The 22,777-nt window shown below is 37.6% G+C and overlaps 1 protein-coding gene across 6 annotated transcripts in view; it reads left to right on the top strand.

Moving 5' to 3' along the window:
* Window positions 1-22,777, top strand: part of PCDH7 (protocadherin 7) — a 603,373-nt gene that overhangs the window by 156,415 nt on the left and 424,181 nt on the right. For 3 of the 6 annotated variants that reach the window (XM_074951571.1, XM_074951569.1, XM_074951570.1), the window contains exon 2: window positions 13,260-13,368. The exons of 1 other annotated variant lie outside the window; for it this stretch is intronic. In XM_074951571.1, the coding sequence (XP_074807672.1) occupies window positions 13,260-13,368 (109 nt within the window). Of the gene's footprint in view, window positions 1-13,259; window positions 13,477-22,777 lie in introns of all 6 variants that reach the window. 2 more of the 6 variants (XM_074951568.1, XM_074951567.1) reach the window with 2 other exon arrangements.

Here is a 22,777-nt window from a genome sequence, read left to right as displayed (position 1 = left end):
ATTCCCAAGGTGGAGTTAACAAGCCACTTCTGCCAAAATGAATCAGTAGCAATAAATCAGCATCTCACTCCAGGATGACAGGGTGAGTCAACTTAAAAAAAGAGCTTTGCCACTTTGTTACATACGTCTTATCAGAATTTATTTTGGGTTGGTTTTTTTCCCAGCTTCCATGCATAAACCTTAACACATGATTTTCTTTTTGTTTTAGCAAGAACTAATTTATGTTGCTGTTAAAGTGATGCTGTGGGAAGTTACTAATCCAGAGTATGCAGAGTAGGTTTTCCTGTCTCAACAGTGAGTTCAATTAAAATAAATATGGATGTAGAGTGGAAAATTGGATGAAGTAGTATAAATTAGCAGAGGGGAACATATCCATAGAAAATGCCAATGTCATGCAAAATCATTAAGGGCAGAATTATTGAGTATGATATGATTAGGACAAACCAACTAGCCAAGTTGTGTCTGTCCGCCCGATGCAGTGGGCTGCATTATGACGACATGGAGGTTAAAAGGGTGTATCTTGCTCCACACTGCCATGTGACATTCTCCAGCTCCTACCAGGTGTGGACCAGGAGGGGGCATGTCCCTACTGCCACCCTTCCCACCACTCCCCTTTGAGGTTTCTAGCATTGCTGTCATTTACTGATGCTTTCTTGTACCTTGTATTTGCTGAATGCAGAAAACAGAATTCTGTGGGACAGGGGGCTACATGTATACAAAGGAGATGTGAGAGCTATTTCTTTCTTTCAGCCGTTTCCCACCTGCTTCCACACTCTTGCACAAGCAACTAGAATTTGTCTGCATGGAGGAGCTAAAATAGTAGCTATGGCAGAACTGGTGCATATGATTTATTCATAGCCACACAATGGAGTGGAAAAGCACAAGGCCCAAGACTTTGAAAGGATTTTTGTTATGAAGAATCAGAAAAGGCTACTAAGGATTGGTTAACACACAGTGAGGGGGAAAGTCCTATTATGGATTGAAAACTGGTAAGGAGTTAAAGCAGGACTAAATGGCCAAAGGTCATCATGGAAAGAGGTCAAGACTAATAAATGGATTAGTACTAGGATCAGTGCTTAATATAGTTATTAAATTATATAATTGATCACGGATGGATGTGAAGTAGAATTTTTTTCCCCAAGAACACATAATGTAGGCTACACTGTTAGAGATAGGAACTCCAGAAGACCTAGAAACTTATAGCCATTTAGAGAAGACAACGGTTGCATACAAGTGCAAGGTAATTCACACTGAAAAGAACAGTTTGAACTACACATATGCACTGATGGTTTCTCAACTAGTTGTAACCGCTCAGGAAAAATGATGTAGGCATAACTGAGGAAAGTTCAAAAATAAAGTTTTCGTCTCTACGAAAAAGTGAGTAATCTAGAAAATATTTTAGTACCACTTATATAAATTAATGCATCTCCATCACCTGGGATGCTACATTTAAGAAAGACAGGAAAGAAACAAACAAAATGTTCAGATGAATTCAATGAAAATTATTGGAAGGATGTGTGGGGAGTGGGGGTGGATTCTGTACAAGGATCTGAAGAAAATACTAGATTCGGTGAAACTGCACTTCCCTACACAAAAACCTTAGCATCATCTGGAAAGGAAAAGAGAACTATGATAAAGGTGCATGATATAAAAATGTTAAAAAAAATGATATAAAAACAGTTGGGAAGACCAATGGATTACTACTCATGTTCCCTTTCCATTAGACTTGAATAAGAGCACACTCCAGGTGCCTGGTTCTTGTAACAGCCCAAATGGTGAGACACTGAAACAACAATCTGACAGTAAATGTATTTCTGGAAGCAGGCAAAAAGAACACGAACAGTCATTTCAACCACCTCCACCACAGCTCCTCATATAGCTGTAATTGCTGTAATGGAATATCTCATATGCCCTCTGCTTCTTTGTATGCCTCTTTTCTGCTGCCGCTATCATAGGACTATCACAAAACAAGAAGATGCTTGAGCTGAAGGCAGATCTACTTAACATTCATCTTGTGGTTCTTTTTCTGCTCCCCAACTTCCCTCATGCATCTCTTGCTTTTCTGGCCAGCTGTCAGAACTTTTTAAAAGTGTTTGTCTCTCATCTGTTCCTGGAGACCACCCTCCTGGCTAAATCTAGGCATGTCTGGCAGCTGAGAGTCCTATCTTTGCTCACTCAGCATGCTCTCTGTTTCCCAGTTCCACTCCTGGCTCCAACTCAATCTCTGCATCTCACTACAAAGCTGGGGAAATTGAGGGGGTGCCGTAAGCAGAGAGCATATTTAGTGGTTAGGTGATAGTGATGCCAAATGGCAGCAATAAGCCCCCTACTCCATCTGTAATTGGTTGCAGGAGTGAGGGAAAAGAAAGTTGTAAGGCCTAAGAAAAGAGAGAGGGAGAGAGAGAAAAAAGGGCTAAACATGTCAGATAATGGGAAAGAGAAAGGTGATTTTCAGGAACGTGTGTGGGGCAAAACGAGGGGGAATCAGGAGAGAAGGAGGACTTTGAGGTTAGACAACATGGATGGGGACCCTGCTGGCTAGGATGGCTGCAGAGTGGATGGTTTGGATTCCTTTCTGGTGATATTTCAGCAAAGTGAAAGCTCACTAACCTATTCTCCACTAATCCTCAACCTTGTAATTCTCATAAAATACCGGCCATGGCTACACCATATGAGCACAGATTTAATAGCAGGGACTGTAGTGAGTTGCTGGATTACTAAGACTTCTTCTTCTTCTTTTTTTTTTACAAAATATACTACAGTATGTTTACTAGTACATTATGAAGTATGAACATAAATAATTAAAATGGAATTGCCCTTGTCAACATCAACGAACAAATGTCCCAGCTTTTCTTTTATTGTGCTTATTCACTTAGGAGCAGTCCAGCCACCAGAGTCTGAACTGCAGGGCCATATAGACAAGCCTTGAGTTTCTTTCTGATATAGGGTCTTTATAGGGTCTTTATTGCCATTTTATTCAACCATTGTATGCAATCTTCATTTGTTAATGATTGTAGCTAATAATCAAGGACTTTATTCTTGTCAAAGTATTTCTCTGCTCTCTTTTTCTGTTGTAGTACTTCTCTAAGGTGTTACAGGCTTCTCACTGAAAAAATAATGTCTGTTTAATTTTCCAGTTGTACATTAAACACAATAGGAATTTAGAATGATAGAAATGTGTGACTGTAAGGGGAAACAAAGAGTTGTGTGGGTTGAATGCATTCACGGAGAAGAGTAATTGTGCATTAATATTTTGTTTGTTAGTCTTTTAACAAGCTGCTAGCAATTAAGAATGAATACAAAGAAAAATATAATTGCATGTTTTGTCAAAAATCCAATGCTTAAAGAAACACCTTGAATTTGCGTGATTAGTTGATATTACTGTTTTTCCACTCTGCAGATCTGTCCCATACACATATCAATGCCATTATATTTATCTCACTATCATTTGACATTATTGACTCTCTGTGACTAGTGGTGATTGTCTCCTAATATCTTCATCTAGCTTTAGAGCATCATGTTCAAATATCTGTGGTTGGATAAACACCAACAGCAGTGGAAGTAATGAAGATAAGTAAAACACCAACAAAAGTGAGCAATAATCATTTTAGTACGGTGATGGTAGTGGCTGCTGTTGTCACTGAATTTAAGTGATACTAAATTTCAGTGTCAGTATCACTGTGGTTGTCTGAATTCCTACCCTTCCTTGTTAGGTCTTATGGAAAAGCAGGGAGAGTAAGAGTTGCTGGGATGTCAACAAGTGCATGAGTGTAGTTCTGATGCTGCAGACTTCATGGACCTGATTCTTGACTGCCACATACCTTGGGCCCAAATGTATTTGTGTAAATAAGGAGTAATGCAGGTGTAAAACTGGTGTAAGTTAGGGAATAATCAGAGCTCTTGTGTAGTCTAATACACCTGGGCAAAATGGGCTAGATCCTGGGTTGCATCCTAATTGTGCTTGGGGAATCTTGAGGAGTGTGAGCAAAGGTGCCTTAACCTATTCAGTGCCCCTCCTCCCAATCTTGGGTTTGTCCAGCCACCAAATTGGTCCACAAGGTAAAGTTGAGAAGTGATTTTATTTGACGAAGTTCCTCCAGAAACCAGACAGGCTTCCAATAGTCAGGCTTCCAATAGCCTGCCAGCCACATTATCTATGTCTATCATAAATATATATGAAGATTGTTCCCTGGCTTACACCAGTTTTACACCAGAGTTACTCCTTATTTACACAAATACATTCAGTCCCAAGATTATATATATATATATATATATATATATATATATATATATATAGTATAGGCAAAGCTCTGTCCTTGTCTCCGTGGGTCCCTGGAGGATTTCACTAGCTTCAGAGGCTCACTGTGACCCTCCACGTAACACTTCTCTCTCTAGAGACAAGGGTTTCAGCCAATCCCTGATTGGCTTCAGGTGTCCCAATCAACCTAGCATTCTTTCTGCCTTCTGGAAAGTTCTTAATTGGCCCCCGGTGTCTTGATTGACCTGGAGCAGCTGCCATTTAACTTATCCTGGTAGCAGGGATTTGTTTCACCTGGAGCTAATATAACCATCTCCCACTATTTTTCTATAGCCATATGGCCTTGCCCGTCACTATATATATATATATATATATATATATATATATATATATATATATATATATATATATATATATATATCTCCCTCCCCCAAATCCTGGTGTACAGTTGCAGTTGAGAGATAGGTTCTGTAACAGCAAAGAGTTGGCAATTAATTTCTGAATTACCTGGATCTCAATTAAATATAGAAAGGACTCATTCATCCACCCTTCCATTACAGTACAGGTACACCTGAAGAGGAACTTGAATCACATTGGAGTAAAAAAAGTTAGTAATAATTGATTCACAATGCTAGCAGAATCACTGGGCATTGGAAATGGTACAGCTAAAACATAAAAGCCCTTAATGATATGTTGCCATGATTGCCAAGCATTTGGAGACTCTTGTGTCAATTTGCCTGTGTAATCTCATTATGAATGTATCAGGAGCAATGCCATAGTTAAGGATATATTTATTTTTCTCCAGGTTTAAATCCCCTAGGTAGGCTTTGTAATAAAAATTGGTAATCGAAATTTTACTGCTGACATCTATGACAAAGTTTTAGTTTTTGTCCTTTCTGTGATATTTCAACTAGTGTCTGCTTTCCACCCCTCCCTCCCCCCCACCACCAGTCATTTTAATTTACAAATGGCTGTGTTTTAAAACTTCAAAGTTTAGGTAGATCTAGATCTAAGCAAGGACTCATGCTTAAATTAATGTATATGAATTGAAGTTATGAGCTTTATTTGTCATAAATATCCATATCTGCTCCACTGCAGCTGATGCATAAAAACTGTTCTTCAAGGATGCGTCAGTGTGGATGCCACAGTTGGAGCTGGCACTGGTGCCCCAATAGAAGATTGAGGCTAAAAGGAAGGGCCGAGAGGAAGTCAAACATGGCTCCTAGCGTAGAGAGGCACCACCCCACAGAGAGAAAAAATATCACTTCTCCAGGGATAGGAGTCTAAGTCCTTTGCCAAGAGAGTAGTGCTAGGTAAATAGACACAACCAGCATTGACACCAGTGAAGGCACCTGAACTGACCATGGTGCTGATTACAAGACCAAAATATGCTCTCACAGAACCACTGAGATCCTCTTTGGGGACATAATCTGTACCAATGGAACATTAGGCTGGAATCACATAAAGACATCCTTCCTTGGCAGTGCCATTTAGAGAATATTACACTTCACCACTTGTCCTACTCCACTGTCACTGGACTACTCCTTCCCAGGGTCAAACAGAGATGCCTTACTGTTACCATCTGAATGTGATCCTAGAGATCCCTCTTGCATGGTGTCACTACAAAGGATGCAGGAATAGCACTGGGCTGACCAGTCGCAACCTGGTCATTACCTGCATATTCTGGCACCCTGCCCATAGTGGGGGCTACTGGAACCGTCATTTCAAAAGTCCTGCAGATCCCTCTCCTTTACATTCTATGATTCTATGAATGTGTAAAGTGAATTTTCATGTCAGTAATATCATTAATTAAATATGTTTACTGAAAGGGTCATAATATATGTAAGTCAACATACATTCCTGGTCATTTCCAGTACTTTTAAAAAAAATATGGACACCCTACAGTTTTGTGTTTTGCATAAAGGTGAACTATATCTGCAGTCTTAATTCCAAGTGCCCCCAGTTAATGAAAGTCAGGTTTTTTTCGAAGTATGTAAAGATGTAATACTTTGGTTTTCTTAGGATTAGTAGTGTCCTGATCCAGTAGTATATAGACTATACTATTCCAGTTATATGGTGCTTGGCATCATGTTGTGGATTATTGTAAGGGTCATGGTGAACAGCATATATATGTCCAGAATTTTCTATTTTTAATGTGTACTGAATTAATCAACATCAGTGCTCCTTAATTGTTCTGATAGCAAACATATTGCCATAAATGTCTGTTTCTTTTTATCGGGGAAGTACAGGCCATGATCTTACTCCATGTGGCAAGATACATGGAACATTTTTAATACATTTGACTGTGAAGATCTGATTCTTAGAAGTCCTGCAATATAGAGTTCAGAATTCTAATGTCTGCATTGTCTCTAAATGTGTAATAAATGCTACAAAATACCAATTAACTTGCACATCGTTCTTGGAGAAAGGATTTTGCTGGAATTATATCGCACTCATTTAAATTCATTGGAATGGGCTAAATGGGCTGTACTGAACTGAATATTATGTGTGTTAATTTTGTGTCAGATAATTCCTACTCAGACTAGCACTAGAGAAAAATGGCAACATTAAAACCTGAATGTGTTTTAAAATGTTAATTTTTAATAATTCAAAAAAAGTTCCATCATATTTTTAAATGTAGAGAATAAACAGTAATAACCATACTCAGGGCTTTCAACCTTTTCCATACCACATTCCTCTTTTTCATCTCCCTTAGGATTTCCTTTCTGTCTGTCGTGACCCAGCTGGGAACTTTATTCCTTTAACAGTATGGGAAGGGCAGGGAGGTCTCAAATCCCTGATATCTATTCACATCTTCTAGGTGGAGAATGCCTCACACCTCATTAAAGGCATCACTCCACAAGACCCCAAAACCAATAAGCAATAATTTAAATGAAAAAAGAGATTTCCCTTTTTTTGTTTTTTGGGGTTTTTTTTTAGTAACAATCGGATTATTCTGGATCTTGTGATAGGGCAAAATCAGCATGGGTAGGATTTCATTGGCACAAGGTGACCCCAAAGAAGTGGTGCTAACTGGAAAAGGAGGATGCGCTGATTCATCATACCTCTGAGTAGGCCTCCCCTTTTTAAAGCAGAACCTCTAGGAGTGGATGGCAATGCAAACATTTGGGATTGAATACCCAATGTGGGAATTGCAAAGAAGTTGCCTCAAACTGGTATTTCAGTGACTTCTTCTGCCTAGTGGTAAACAGAAAAAGTGTGTGTGGCAAGGAGTTTGGGGGAGGGGGGCAAAAATCACAAAGCACACATCTTCCACCACTTTCTTGATTTACCATAACCTTATTCATACTCTCCAGTTATCGATGGTCAGAGCTGCGGATGAGTGGTTCCTGGGATGGTGGAACCTGGGATGAGGGGCATGCTCTTTGCGTTTTAGGGCCAGACCCTGCAAGGTGCTGAGCATCTCTGTGAGGTTCAGAACACCACCAACTTCAGCTAATTTGTAATTGTATTTAGCACCTTGTAGGAAGAATCAGACCTTTAGGGTATTTCTACACTGCAGAGGAGAGCATACTTCCTGGACGAGTAGACAGATGCACTCTAGCTAGCGTGCTAAATATAGCAGTGTAGCTGGGGGTAGCATGGGCAGTGGCTCAGGCTAACTGCATGAGTACATACCATGGGCATCTGGGGCAAGGTTGTACTCATTCATTAGACCAAGCTGCAGCCTTGTGCTATCCCTGGCTACACTGCCATTTTTAGCATGCTAGCTACAGCAGAGCTAGCATACGTCTGTTTACTCATGTTGGGAAGCATGCTCCCACCTGCAGTGCAGATGTATCCTAATTTGTTATGGGCCCTGATCTGATCACCCAGTCTCTCTTGCAGATAACTCCTGGTTTGATAGATTATATCCATTTTGCAGAACAGCATCTAAGTCTGAATCCAGATATATATATTTGTGGGGAGGGGTATGTAGTTAGGTCAAAATGTAGGCACATTTTTCTGCATAGTGCCATAATTTATTATTATTTGTATTGTGGTAGCACCTAATAGCTTTAGACTTGGACCAGGACCCCACTGTAATAGGCACTGTACAAACACAAAACAAAAAGATGATCCCTGCACCAAACACCTTCTAGTCTAAATAATGAGCTGAGAAGACATCTAAGGGGATTCATAAAACAGTGGTGCAGTCAGTGGGAATTTAGCTAATACATGCTACCATCGCTCCTTGAACCCTACTTTAGACAAAGCCTTTAACAGAACAGTAAGACCTATCCTCACACCTCTGTATGCTAATCATCATGCACAAAATAAAGGGCCAGTTTATCAGCTGGTGCAAATCAGCAAAGCTCCATGTCAATCAACTAAAATGAATGGAGTTGCACCAGTTTACATCATCTGGAGTTCTCCCCACCCTTTGCAGTTTTCTGTACTTGTATATATTTGTCTTGTTTGTACTTGTTAGTGTATTGTCTTTTATATGTTTTACTGTTTACTGTGGGGGTGAATATGAGTTATCCCTGCTTGCCTGGTATCTCACGTTATAGGACGTTTTCACTGCAGCATGTTACAATACACATTTTTCAAGGCAGGATGTAACCATAAGACATGCATATTTATATATTATCTCAACCAGGAAGCAGAATGCATTCCTCTTGCCAAAAAACAGATGCTTTATGTACACATGCTGTTTTGACGAAAAACAAAGCTTCTTCCCTTCCTATCTTAAAGGTTGGGGTATTTTTTACAATACTATTTACTGTAGTTTCAGGCATTCACTTTTATAGCATATTTTGCCAAATGAACATGAGGTTAAGGGGAGCGTTGGCTAGGACAGACACACTGCACCTCAGCAACACAGCTGTCGGCAAGATAACGGAATGTCTTCCTTTTTCTATGTTCATGTACTATGGACGCTACACTGAGCAGAGTTTTATCACTTATTTCAGCAGGAACAGGATTGCAACCTTTTTCTTCATTTGGGGAGTTAGGTAGGGGAAATATATTTCTCTTCAATCTTCCTCTGGTAAGTTTTCTGTATGAACTGATGGATTTAGCCAATGTGAGGTTAATGCTGTGATCTGTGACTCAGACTGTAGAGCTCTCGAGTCATTGATCACACCAAATTGCTCACAGCTATTCTGTACCTTTAGTAGTGCAGTGTGTCACATACCACCGCTCTTCACCAGGATTGGAATTTGGAATGCCTCTTCTCCCCATCCACCCGGCGGAAGCTCATTCAATGTCTCTCTGTGGGGGTTGCACTCAGCCCAGATTACATTTACTCACCTTGTGGAGGTTCTACATATTCTACTCTAAAAAGCTGCTATTTTGCTGCACTCCTGCTAAGGCAGAAGGAAAGTCGCAGTACAAAAGAAATGTGCTGTGCAGCACTGGTTCAGGTGCTCTCCACTGCATTGCTCAGTTGCTCCTGCCATCCTCTCTAAACATAATACCTCACCTGAGTAAGTGTAGTGTTGTTGTTATAAATGAAAATATAAAACCAGCTCAAGGGGGAAGGAGAAAAGTTAAGAAGTATCAGGTTACAGAATATGTAAACACTGAGTGACTTCCTACTTTTCAGTTCAGTGTGTCAGCCCTGCTCCAAAGCTAGAAATAAGAGGAGTTGAGTTATTTAAAAATAACTGCAGTGGAATCATCTTATAACTAAGTTACTTTTCCTGCCACAGAGCAACCTCAGCATAAGCACAGGTTCACTATTACCCGATTTTCAATTTGTGCCTTGCAAAGCATTGAAAAACTCAAGCCTTTCATTTTAATTGATTACGAATGGAATTTCACTGTATGCAGGCTCCAAAGTACTATTAGGAGGCCAGTTCATTGAACCCCAAACCTGTGCCCAGGACCCAGCCCGAGTAGTGATGCTGGGCACTGGGTAGATAAATTGGGGGTGGGAGGAAAGGAATCCTTCTTATAGGCCTTGGAGCAACTGTGGCGGCTATGCCATAAAGGCTTCTACAGGGCTTTACATGCCTCATCCCTTACTTTACATAGGGACAGTTCAAATAGTTGTAGTTTCTCTGGCTCTGCTTCTTTTTGTCCACCCAGGACTCTGTGCTGCAAAGAGGGTGTGCAACAAATGCAACCGGCTGCCAGGGGTCCCTCTGTAGCAGTAGGGGAGGGGCAGGATTTGTCCCTCTAAGCATAATGCTGTGTATTAAAATGAAAGAATATTGAAATTATTAGAGCTCAGAATACACTGACAGCTTTTACTTACACATCATAGTTTAACCTTATTTAAAAGAGGTCTTGATGTTTTAATTGTTTAGCTGGGAGCATCATTTTTTGTTGACACTCTCTTTTTGCTTTTCATTTCCCCTTAGAGCCATAGGAAGTTGGTCAGTTGTGTATAAAACTTAAATAGGTAAATAGACTTATTTTAAGTACATTCTGCATTTTGTGTTTCTTATTCTGAAAACCTTTATAACTGGCACAAACCTTTTCCTCCTACCCCCCTTTTAATACAACTGAGTTGTTTTCTGGGCAGTAGTATATCACCAGTTTGGAATGTTTTAGGAGATTTTAACATTCTTTATGAAATAATATGCCCATATTTTCCAAAACAAAAATAGCTCATCTTCAATGTAATAAAATCAGGCAACCAGTCACCTTACATGGTCACAAAGTGAAGAAATGAATATAGCAACCATGTCAGAACAGTGGAAATAGCCGGTGAGTTCTGTCAACGAGAAAAGCGATCTTTACTTATCCGTAACTTTCCATATAGTTCACACTTGTGTTTGAGAGTATTCTTAAATTATCTGAAAAAAGTCATGGTAGAGAAAAATGGCAGATTATCAAGAAGACATATCTGTGTTTGGCATCCATTTAAAATTCTTTAAAGTCCAAAGGAGTGAGAAAATGCACTGAGTAGAAGTGGCTCTCTTCAGTACTAAAGATAACATGATAGCTAGTTACTCAGCTCTAAAACTATAAGGACAAAGGACTTTACCATTACTTAAATACAAGGTATATGTGAGCATATGCCTACATGAGTAAATTGTTAATAGCAAATAACATAATATGTAATTTGACATGTGACATGGAATACAAATGATCCAAACATCTCACCGTTCAGAATATTAAGGGCCTTATTCTACCCTACTGTTTTAAAAGACCTGGGAAGGGCTCTAAAATTCCTGTGAGGTTCAATGAGATGATTTTCTGCAGAATGCTCCATTTAAGGAGGAGGGGCTTCTGGTCTTGTGGTGTGGCAAGGGATATAACCATCTAAATCCACCTTGCTGAGGTTCCTCAGGGGAAAAGAAGCTTAGGGCCCGGGTCCCTGTACAGAGGCTCTAACCCTCTCTATTGTTGTCTGTCCCCTTCTCCCACTTTAGTATCATTGGCTGTCCACGTCTTTTGTGGTTTATTTGCTCCATTTTGCACTGTTTACACTTTTCTCTCTTCGCATAGTGGACGTACTGTACAGCCATGAGTAAAACTGACATACCGGCATTCTATAGCAACAAATATAAGCAAACTTTAAAAGTTTGAAGATTTACCATGACAATACCACAGGTCTGTTAACCTCAAATTTTTCTTATATTAACAGCAACAATCACGTTTATAATTGGTGCTGATTTACTTGTTCCAGGAGTTGTTGTTTATTAGTTTATATCCATAATGCTACCTAGTTACCAACCTATTGAACATTAGCACTTAAATATTGCATTATACCTTCAAAGCATGCCTCAGTCAAACAAAGGGACCCATCTTTAAACCTATAGAGTCTCATTCATCTCTTTGCAGGATTGTAGCTTTTGTTAGTATTCATGTTTGCACTGTGCTTTGAAAATCCAAAGTGATAATGTCAATATGATTGTTAAGATGACAGCAAGGTGAAATTATATATATATATATATATATATATATATATATATATATATATATAATTATATATAATTAATATAAATTAATAAATAAACTGTTTTTTTAGGGCTGCAGCAAAACCTATAACACTAGAAAACTAGACTATATTTTAATCTCTAATCTATTTGCACATGGCACTCTTATTAGTGTATATTAGTAACAGTAATTATATTGCTAATATACACTAATAAACAAGAGTGTCATGTGCAAATAGATTAAAGATTAAAATATAGTCTAGTTTTCTAGTGTTATAGGTTTTGTTGCAGCCTAAAAATACAGTTTATTAATAGTAAATTAAATGTATTATTATTGTTTGTTATTACTGATACAATATTTCAAAAACCTAATATCTATTAACTTTCATTAAAATGAACTGAAATGTGTAGTATGTTTCAATGGGAGGTAGACACCTAGCTTTTTTTTTTTTAATCCCCAGTCTACGTTTAAGTGTCTTCTAAATGTTGAGAGTAGAACTCACCCACTTCTTGGTATACTCTTGAATGTCAGAATTCAATAGGTAAACTTTTACAGTGACAATTATTTCTTCTGTAATATCTGACATTTTGAATGAACACAAATCCATAATAGTCAACATTTGAATGGTCCCAGTGGAAGCATCTGGTTTCAGCTGTGCCAGTGGTACTTTAAAGGCTTTATAAAGTCAGCTGGCAGCACACCCAATCTCCAGGCATTAAATTTTATGGCAAAAGAGCTAAGAGAAACTGAACATTTCTGTTTCTGTTATCTTTCTTACGTGGATGGGCTTCCAAAACCACAGACAATGATTTTAAAAAGGTCTATGTGTGTGTTAGTGTTACCAGCTGCCACAACATAATTCAAATTTGAGCATTTATCTTGTAAATCTTGTATAGTTTCTCTCTTACCTGATATAGGTTTTTTGAAACAGATTTATTGCCAGACTGCATGAAGGTACTTGATAGTGTTGCAAACTGAAAAATCCATGACATTCCTGGTGCAATGTCAAAGACTACAAATTGTTTATTTTAAATTAGGCAAAACTTCAAAGTTTTATGTTCAGTTAGTCAACATTAAGATATTAGTATGTTTTAAGTCATGTTTTGAGAATCACTTGTTCAAAGACCTAACTTTTCAGTGACATTCAGAATCTTTTCTCTTGCAGCCATTTCGTAGAGTGACGTTTTCTGTTGTGAGTCAGCCTCAGGACCCACATCAAGGGTCATTGCAGAGTTGCTATGACAGCGGTCTGGAGGAGTCAGAAACACCAAGCAGTAAGAGTTCATCAGGGCCAAGACTGGGTGCCCTTCCACTCCCAGAGGACAACTACGAAAGGACTACGCCGGATGGCAGTGTTGGTGAGGCAGAGCATATGGAAAATGGTAGGGGCAAACACGACATTCACACACATAATCACACTAGTGAGCCCTAATAAGTAGACATGTGGAAAGGTCAGTCCAAAATAATAAAATAAAATAGCTTAAATTATAACTATTTTATTTTAAATGGTAACATTTGTTAAAATGCAGCTATACAAAATAATGGAACATAACCATACAAATAAAATCAGCAGCATTTTTTTACATTATTTTAAAATTACATTGCTGAAACAGTTAAATAATTTAAAAAATATCAGTGCAGGGGCTGGGTTCAGGAAATTAAATTGCATACACAATTTTTTTTTTAACAAAAGGAACTGATAAGGGACTGTTCTCTTTTCTACTTCCATTTTTTTTATTTATCATACAATCATTGCTTATGACATTTTCCTGAAATTGAATTTGTGCAGCATCAGCATAAAGAAAATAGGAATTAAAAATCTCCTTCTAGAGTCCTCCCTTTCCCCCAATATTATGTAACACGTTTTCAAAACAATATTGAGGTTTCTACTCCATGTTGAATTATTTAGAAAAGGAAAGCACTGTTTTATTTTTTGCTCCACGGTATATTGAGGAAAATACTTTTAGAATATATCATTTAAATTAAGGATTTTTTAGAAATATGGGGATGGGGTGGGGAATGCATCCTGATTTGCAGTATGAGTAATTCTTCAGCAATTACAAAATTATGGTAATTAAATACTTAATAGTTTGCAATTTTCTTTTGTGTCTATAATTAGAAAATAGTGGACTTTAAAATACTTTTTATAATAGATCTTAAATAAAAGTTACTGTTCCACACTTATTGACCCTTATTTAAAGCTCTGTGAAGTCAATGTACATTGACTTCGGTGAGCTTTGAGTGATACCCTTAAACTATATAGTAGATTACTTCATGTCAAAGACTACCGCATGTCAAAGAGTACATAGTGCTGACGTGTGAAATGAGGAGTTTGCTAATCAAGTTTGTATAGTAGTGTATGTGAGTGTCATCAGCTCCTCAAACCCAGTATAGATTTGGTTTGGCTTTGTGCATGACTTTAGCTTCTTTCAAAGGCTTAGATCAGCAATTAAAAACTGTTCTTGTTTTATTCCTAAAATAGACATATTGACCCAATAAAAATAGATCATTCTCTGTGGTCAGGAAATTGACATGTCTAATGTATATGAGGAAGAAAGACTGCAGCAGTCTGCATTTGCTGAAGGTCTGCATTTCAGCAATGCATGACTATTTCAAGTCATACAGATTAATGGACCCCCCCAGTGGAAATAATAATAATCATAAGTTCAGTTATCATTTGCCCATTTATAGATGTGTGTGTATTAAAATTTCTTTTTAGAAGGTAGAAAAAATGAAAGCTTTTGGGAGCCTGCTTCCTAAATTGTTATTTATTTGTATTTTTGTTAATTTAAGGGTGAAATTTAGTGCTTAGGAAAATGAGGCTAAAGCACTGGCTATATCCAGGTAGATACAGTGCAATGAAGGCAAGTATTTTTGAGATTTAATTGAATAAGTTCACAGTTCTTCAGAAACTGTCTGAGTCACAATATGTATAAAGCAATATATAAACGCAGAATCTTGGATGAACTGTAGGACTATGATTTATCCTAACTTTTGATGTACTCTTCAGTAGATAATGAAAGTGATTTTATCCAAATTTATTCTCAGAAATTCCAACATACAGTGGACTCTAGTTTGCTTAAATTTTGGAAATTGTGGGGCAACTGCCATTATAGTGCATTAATTATTAAACTTTAAAATGAAATTAGGCTATTTTTTGGACGTGGAAAGTAACTTTCTTTGTTAGGATTACATACTTACCCTTTGAAATTAGACAGATTTCAGAATAAGTAGAAGCACAACCAGATCAAACTACTAAATTTATTTATTATGTCATGAACACCTCCAAAACAAGAGTAGCATGATAAAGTCTCAAATGGTATAATGCAAGGATTACAGACAGTAAGGGAGATTTTGTGTCATATTCACAAAATCTTGAACTGAACCCCGTGAAAAGTGGGTGACATTGCAATGAAAATTATACTCTACTGACTTTTGAATTCTGCTGCCACTTTTAAAAACAGGATTTAGACAGTGGCATGTCATCTGCCTCCAGTAATTTTTGTTAGCATTAATCAATAGGTGATGACAGAACAAGATGCAATGCACTTTTGGTCGTCTATAAATGTAGCATTTGACATTTGAGTGAGTGCTTTCTCTGATCCAAATTTTAAGATGACTTGTCTAGCTACACAGAACAATTGTATTGCTCAAATTCTGGTAATTTAATCTTTAATATTAATGGATCATTCTGACATAAATACAATTGGAATTGAAACCTGTCAGGTATTCATGTGTCATATTTAACTGGAATCTCGGTAACCTGCAGTGTTTTGGTTGGTTAGGTTTTAATCAGGATTTGTATTGGATTTTCATTTGGATTTTCCATGGAAACAGCACTTTGAAAGCTATCTTAGTTTTTAATTGTTATTACTTCAAATATTTACCATTTAATTTCAACCGTTGCGAAGCAATGCAGTTATAAATAATTACTTTGGATTTACTTTCATTTTAAAGTTTGAGAAGATAATTTTCAGTGCAGTAATGTAAAACCTTCTGATACCTTTGATACAGTCTCTGTGCAAGATAGCAACACTAATGAAAATAAGGAACCTTTCATGTTTCAGCAAGTGGAAGAAGGCTGAATCTACTGCAGCCAGAGTAAATATCGGTAATGAAATGCAACTTCCCAAATTTGTGGGTTAGATGTCTCTTTCTACTTTTTCGGGTTAGCATAAAACAGAGAATTGAAACACTAGCGCAAGTGGGTTGGTTTTCTTTATAATCAACTGCACAGTATATTACCAGCCTACATGAATGTCAGATGTAGATTGAGTTTTGTTTGCATTATTAGATGTGGTGTCAGCTGTGCCGACTGGGGTGGGGTGGAAGAAAAGTTAGCAGACTAGCTATGAAAATGCAGTATGAAAAGATTTGCTAATTCATAAGATCTGGAGAACCAGAAATAACTTCTGAGTCTTTTCCCCCTGCCCTTGCAGCTTTCTTTACAAGGAAACCCTACTCATTTGTGCAATCTTGTCCAACAAACATCAATTGTTTCTCTAATGTGGTCATTAAAAAGACATTCTTTTAACAGAAATTGCACACCGCTTTTCTCAAGAGGACATATTATTTTTCTTTCCAACACGATTTTTATATTGTGACTATAGGCATTGCCATACTGGATCAGACTCCTGGTCTATCAAGCACAGTATTTTGGTTCTGACAGTGACCAGTAGGTACCAGATACTTCATAGGCATGTGCAAGAAACCACATAATAGAAAATTGTGGAATAACTTTCTCTCCGGACCTCTATTAGGCCTGGTTTACATTAGAAAATAAGATTAGTTTAAGTACATCAGTCAGGGGTGTGTAAAATCCTCACCCCTGAGCAGTGTAGTTAAGATGACCTAACTCCCTGTGTTAGGTAAGTGTTAGGTAAATGGAAGATTTTTTCTGTCAACCTAGGCACCACTTCTCGGGGAGGTGTATTACCTATGCTGATGGGAGAAACACCCCCCCCCCCTCGCATTGTTTTCTGTAGTGTCTACACTTAAGTGAAGACAAGCCCTTAGGTAGTTGTCTGCTTATGCCCTGAATCATGAAGGTTTATATTTTCTAAAAGATTATTCATCCTATCTCATTTCATTACAACTGTTGTCACTGTGCATACATGCAATTTTATGAATTCTACAAAATTATTGGCCTCAGTGATCTCTTGTGGCAGTGTGTTCCACAAGTTAATTATCAGTTGTGTAAAAACTATTCATTTTTATCAATTTTATGTTTGTTTTCTTTAAACCACACTGAATATCCCATTGTTCCTGTATTATGAGAGAGAGTAAATAAAGGTGCTCAATTTACCTTTTCTATCCTTATTTTTATACCTTTATCATGTGGCCTCATATTTATATCTTCTCTGAACTACATTCACAGCCTTTCCAATCTTTCCTCATAGATAAAGTCTTGTTGTGCATCTAATAACTTTTGTTGCCTGTCTCTGAACTTTAATATCTGCTTGATGTTTTCTGAGATGGGGGTGACCAGAACTGAACACAGTATTCCAGGTGAGGGCATCACAATATTTTCAGTGTTATTTTCTATCCCATTTTTTACATATGCTGTCATTAGGGCAATACTTTTCATTGACATGTCTGTAATGATGACCATGTCTTTTTCCATGGGGCTAATTTAGAACCCGACAGTGTGTATGATTAGTTCAAATAAATCCTTCTGATGTGCACAACCCTGCTTTTGTAAACAAAACATTTCATCTTTCATCTTGTTGTCTAGTAAAATAGCTTTGGTAGGCCCATGTGAAGTTTCTCACAGTCCTCTCTAGTCACAATTAAACAAAATAATTTATATTTATATAAAATTATAATTTGCTTTTATATATATATATATATATATATATATATATATATATATATATATATATATATATTAGCACCTTTCATCCAAGGACAAGGAAGCAAAGTATAACCATTCTTTAAGTCTCACAATGAGCTTTTCAGAGGATAGCTGTGGCCCACTGGGTTGAACATAGGACTGGGAGTTAAGAGACTTAAGTTCTGTTTCTGTCTCTACCACTGACTTAGTCTAGTCACTCAAACTCCTTGTGTCTCATTGCCAAATCTGTAAAGGTTGGAGAATAGAGATCAGCTGCCTTTATAAAGGGCTTGGATATCTATAGTTGAAAATAAAATAAATTATTTATATATCCATCATTTTAAAGAAGGGGGAAACCAAAGCAAAGGGAGTTTAAGTGACTAGCCTAGGGTTCACAGGAAGTGAGTGGTAGAGCATGGAGTAGAACTCAGAACTCCTGACCCTCATTGCTCTTTTATAGTCACTAGATAATTTCCTCCCTCCTAAAAGACAGCAGTAGTTAAATGATACTCCAATCAACAGAAGAATAGCTAAAGGACAAGAAAGAAAAATGGTATCGTCCAGTTCGAGCAATATGATTTGATTACTGCATTATTTTACCTATGGTGGTTTCAACTGTTCTTAGGTATCAAACTGGTTGTGCAAAATTAGAGATCCATGCTAACAGAGCAAGAAAGGTTAGTTGTGTATAAGGTGAGCAGCCTTTTTTTCCCCATATGAAGTGTTAGGAGATTTCAGGTTATTAGAAAATAAATACCAAGCGCAATCCAGCTTTGCAAAAAGAAAAGGAGGACTAGTGGCACCTTAGAGACTAAACCAATTTATTTGAGCATAAGCTTTCATGAATAAATTGGTTAGTCTCTGAGGTGCCACTAGTCCTCCTTTTCTTTTTGCGAATACAGACTAACGCGGCTGCTACTCTAAATCCAGCTTTGTTCATTTAGGGCTCAGTCTGCCATACTTTCTTTTGTAAAGCATTAGTCAGCTTCATGGAGTAGGGTAATAAATATGAGTAGAGGTAGGAGAATGTAGCCACACACCGTTTTACATTATTCAGAGGATATTAGTGTAAAATTGTTTTTTAGGAACATTAACCCATTGCAGGCCCAAAGTTAAGTATCTTTTATACAAACATTACCAAGCAGAAACTCATGGGGTTGTTCCTAAGAGTTACTGTACATTTTTGCACTCTTCTTCCCAGACTACTAACATATTTAAAAAAAAACAGCCAACTAACAAAACAAACAAAAACCCTGCATGAATGATCATGTTGACATTTCATTTAATTGCTTCTGAAAAATGCGGCATGCTGTTATTCACACAGATGAACTCCTGACCCAGGTGATCCTAGCATCCTGCCACAAGTGATATTTTGGATCGCAGTTACACTTTCTATGATGGAATATGCCTAGAGACAGTTAATTTTGAGAATGAGCTATTCTGAGACTTGTAAAAAGACAGCCAACTATCTGAGCGAAAGAGAAGATGATAGTTCAGTTCACATTATAGAATACATAAAAGCCTTTGGTGAAAAGGTCTCAAAGCAGCACCAGCCCCTGCCAGAATAACAGATGCAAAACCTGCAGATGTATCTCCACCTCTATAATGATCAATACCCCCCACAACCCACCTTTCAAGATATATGCGCCCTGCACATGCCTATCACAACACGTGGTGTACCTCATCCAGTGCATTATATGCCCAGATAACAACTGTGTGAGTGAAACCAGACAATCACTATGATTTCGAATGAATTCACACAGAATAAACACTGACAAAGACAAAAACACTGAACACTTTTCACAAAATGATCACTCCATATCTAACCCCTCAGTCCTCATCCTCAAAGGAAACCTGCACAACACCTTCAAAAGATGAGGCTGGGAGCTTAAATTCATAACTTTGCTAGACACAAAAAATCATGGTTTACAGTTTATTATAACCTACTATAATCCACACTGTTTTGTCCTATGACTGCAGTGGTGTTAATGGGCCACTTTGAATGCCCCCTTAGAATATGTGCAAAAAGAAAAGGAGTACTTGTGGCACCTTAGAGACTAACCAATTTATTTGAGCATGAGCTTTCGTGAGCTACAGCTCAAATTGGTTAGTCTCTAAGGTGCCACAAGTACTCCTTTTCTTTTTGCGAATACAGACTAACACGGCTGTTACTCTGAAACCTTAGAATATGTGTTAACTACTTATGCCAAACTATCTGTTCCACCTTGTAATTAGCTGTGACACTCCAAGTACCTTCCCCAGATCTGAAGAAGAGCTCTGCATAGCTAAGCTTGTGTCTTTCACCAACAGCAGCTGGACCATTACAATATATTAGCTCACTCACCTTGTCTCTCCATTATACTAATGACATCCTACTCCCAATGGGTCTATTTGGGAGTAGATTTTTTGCTCTGTTTTCTCCTTTTCTTATTTAAAAAAAACATCTTTGGAATTTTTCCCCTATACACCTGATTCTTCTGTGAGTTTCTCCACTGTATACCAGATAGTGATATATCACATTCTATTCAGCCAACAGATAATACTTCATATATATGCACGGTAGCACTTTTTACATTCAAAGCTATGTAGTGTTTGCTGTTAAATAGTTTTTGTTAGTATTTTGCACCAGAAATTAGGCAGGTGTATCTTGCTTGCTTGGTGCTAATAGCTCTTGTTCAGGGATATTACAGGATAATAGTTTATTCTATATACAATATTGTATTAGTAGAGAAACATGTCAACAAGATAAGATGGTTTTATTTTTATAAATAAATAGTGCTATGTGTTTTCATTGTACTTTATATACCTAGAATAAGATATAGGACCAAATGCAGTCTTGCAGTGTGTGGTGATCACTCTCATTAAACCCACTCTGGGGTGCTGGAACAATTTATATAGTGTGGGTGCTGAAAGCCACTGAACCAAATGGTAAACACTGTATATGATGGAAACCACTTCAAGCCAGGGGGTGCATCAGTATCCCCACGACCCCTAGTTCCAGCACCTATGAACGTGCCAGGAGTGGACTGTACATGGCTTTTGACCTGTGGAATAGTTATTTTTTTAGTTATTCTTCTTTGAGTCTCCAGAAACAGAAATATCGCTTGTGCACTGACCATTGGTAGAATGTACTTCTGAGTGGCAAAATACCATGTGAAGTGCTTTCGGATCAGTCATGGTTTTGGGTTCTCATAGAGTGCATGATTGGGTCTGCTCTTATAAAAAAATAGATCAGTCTTACTGAATTTGAAATCCACATTCATACCTATAGCTTTGTTTTAATTGGAGATAACACTGCTCTCTTTTTGGTACTTTCTGTCTATTTCTGTTCCGTTTTATTTACATTAGCTCCCTTATGTGCCTCACAAAGGAGCAGAACATTTGGCCTTTCCTTTTAAATTTAAATTATGAAAAAAAAAACAATTCTCTCCTTTCCCTGTAAGCCCCCTACTTTCTCAAAAAGAAAAATATTTACAGCAATCACTGTACTGCGCTCATAAAAGTCAGTACTATTAATGTCAAGTAATTTTTAACTCCTGGTTCACTACTCTTTAGCCTTCTTTTTATCTTTTGAAGACAAAAGACAGCCCTTTTGCAGCAGAGCTTCATATTATTACTGCATCCATTGCAGGAAAAAGACAGAACAAAGCTATGTATCCCTTGTGTATTCCCATAATCTGTGTTAGAAAGAAGTGTGTGTGTGTGTGTGTGTGTGTGTGTGTGTGTGATCATCAACTATGAGATCTAGAGAGAGCTTCTAAAATACCACTTATTTAGAATAATTTAAAATCTTTTGTCCTGCATAAAAGAGACAATAATTTATATAATCTGCATTATCCATGACTATCAAATCAGTTTACAGAGGTAACTATTAATAGTCCAAATTGAGAGATGTGGAAACTCAGTCACCAAAAGATTAAGTGACTTGTCCAGCATCATACAGTAAGTTGGTGGTTGAGTGAAAAATTGACACCAAAGTGAAATCCTGGCCCTATTGAAGTCAATGAGAGTTTTGCCATTGACTTCACAAGGACTAGGATTTCACCAAATATCCCCTGAGTCCCAGTGCACTGCACCAACAGCTAGTCCATGGTGCCTCTGACTAATGCAGATTGCATAATTCCCTTTGATGTTATTCTGAGCTCTGAACATGGATTGAAGGCAGAACATGCTCCTAAATTTCCAGACTGAAGGGAGAAGGAACTTTTTTGTCTGAAGAATAATTAACAAGCCTTGCATATAGTCCAGGTTTCCTCCAGTGAAGAGTCTAATGCAGGCAGTAAACAGAAATGTATTTTCCCTCAATTCATTGCACTCCATTCAGCATTGTCTATTTTATTGAGTCTTCCTCAGTTGTTTGAGTATTTGTATTTGATGACTGTTTTTGCAGTTTCCTGGACAACATTAGGTCTTTCAGCTCTTTCTAATCTACAAATATAATGAAGTTCCAAAATAAATCCTTTGCACTGGGCAAATCTTCTCCATTTCAGTCACAAATGAGTTTTGTTCTCCCCTGCTGGCTACCAATTCCCATTTTTACTTTTTCCACTGCAGCCTGTACACCCCCTCTGCCATCTGAAATACTTAATTAGTTTTATCTCTTGCATATAGGTACAATGGCTTTGTTTTGGGGTAAATTATCAGCAGGATTTTTCTTTTTCCTCATGGAACAAAGGTAGATAAAAGTAATAGAAGAAACCATAATTTGTTTGTGTGGGTTCATTTGGTGATTATAAAGTACGATACATTGTACTGCACAGGGAAAAAAAAAATCAGAGTACATTTTCAAAAAGATGCACCTGTTGAAAGCCCCAAATTGACAATTGCATGCCTAACTGGTCAAGTAATTG

Source organism: Natator depressus, chromosome 4, assembly GCF_965152275.1.
Source record: "Natator depressus isolate rNatDep1 chromosome 4, rNatDep2.hap1, whole genome shotgun sequence".
Classification (NCBI taxonomy): domain Eukaryota; kingdom Metazoa; phylum Chordata; order Testudines; family Cheloniidae; genus Natator; species Natator depressus.
This window is presented reverse-complemented; position numbering and strand designations above follow the sequence as displayed.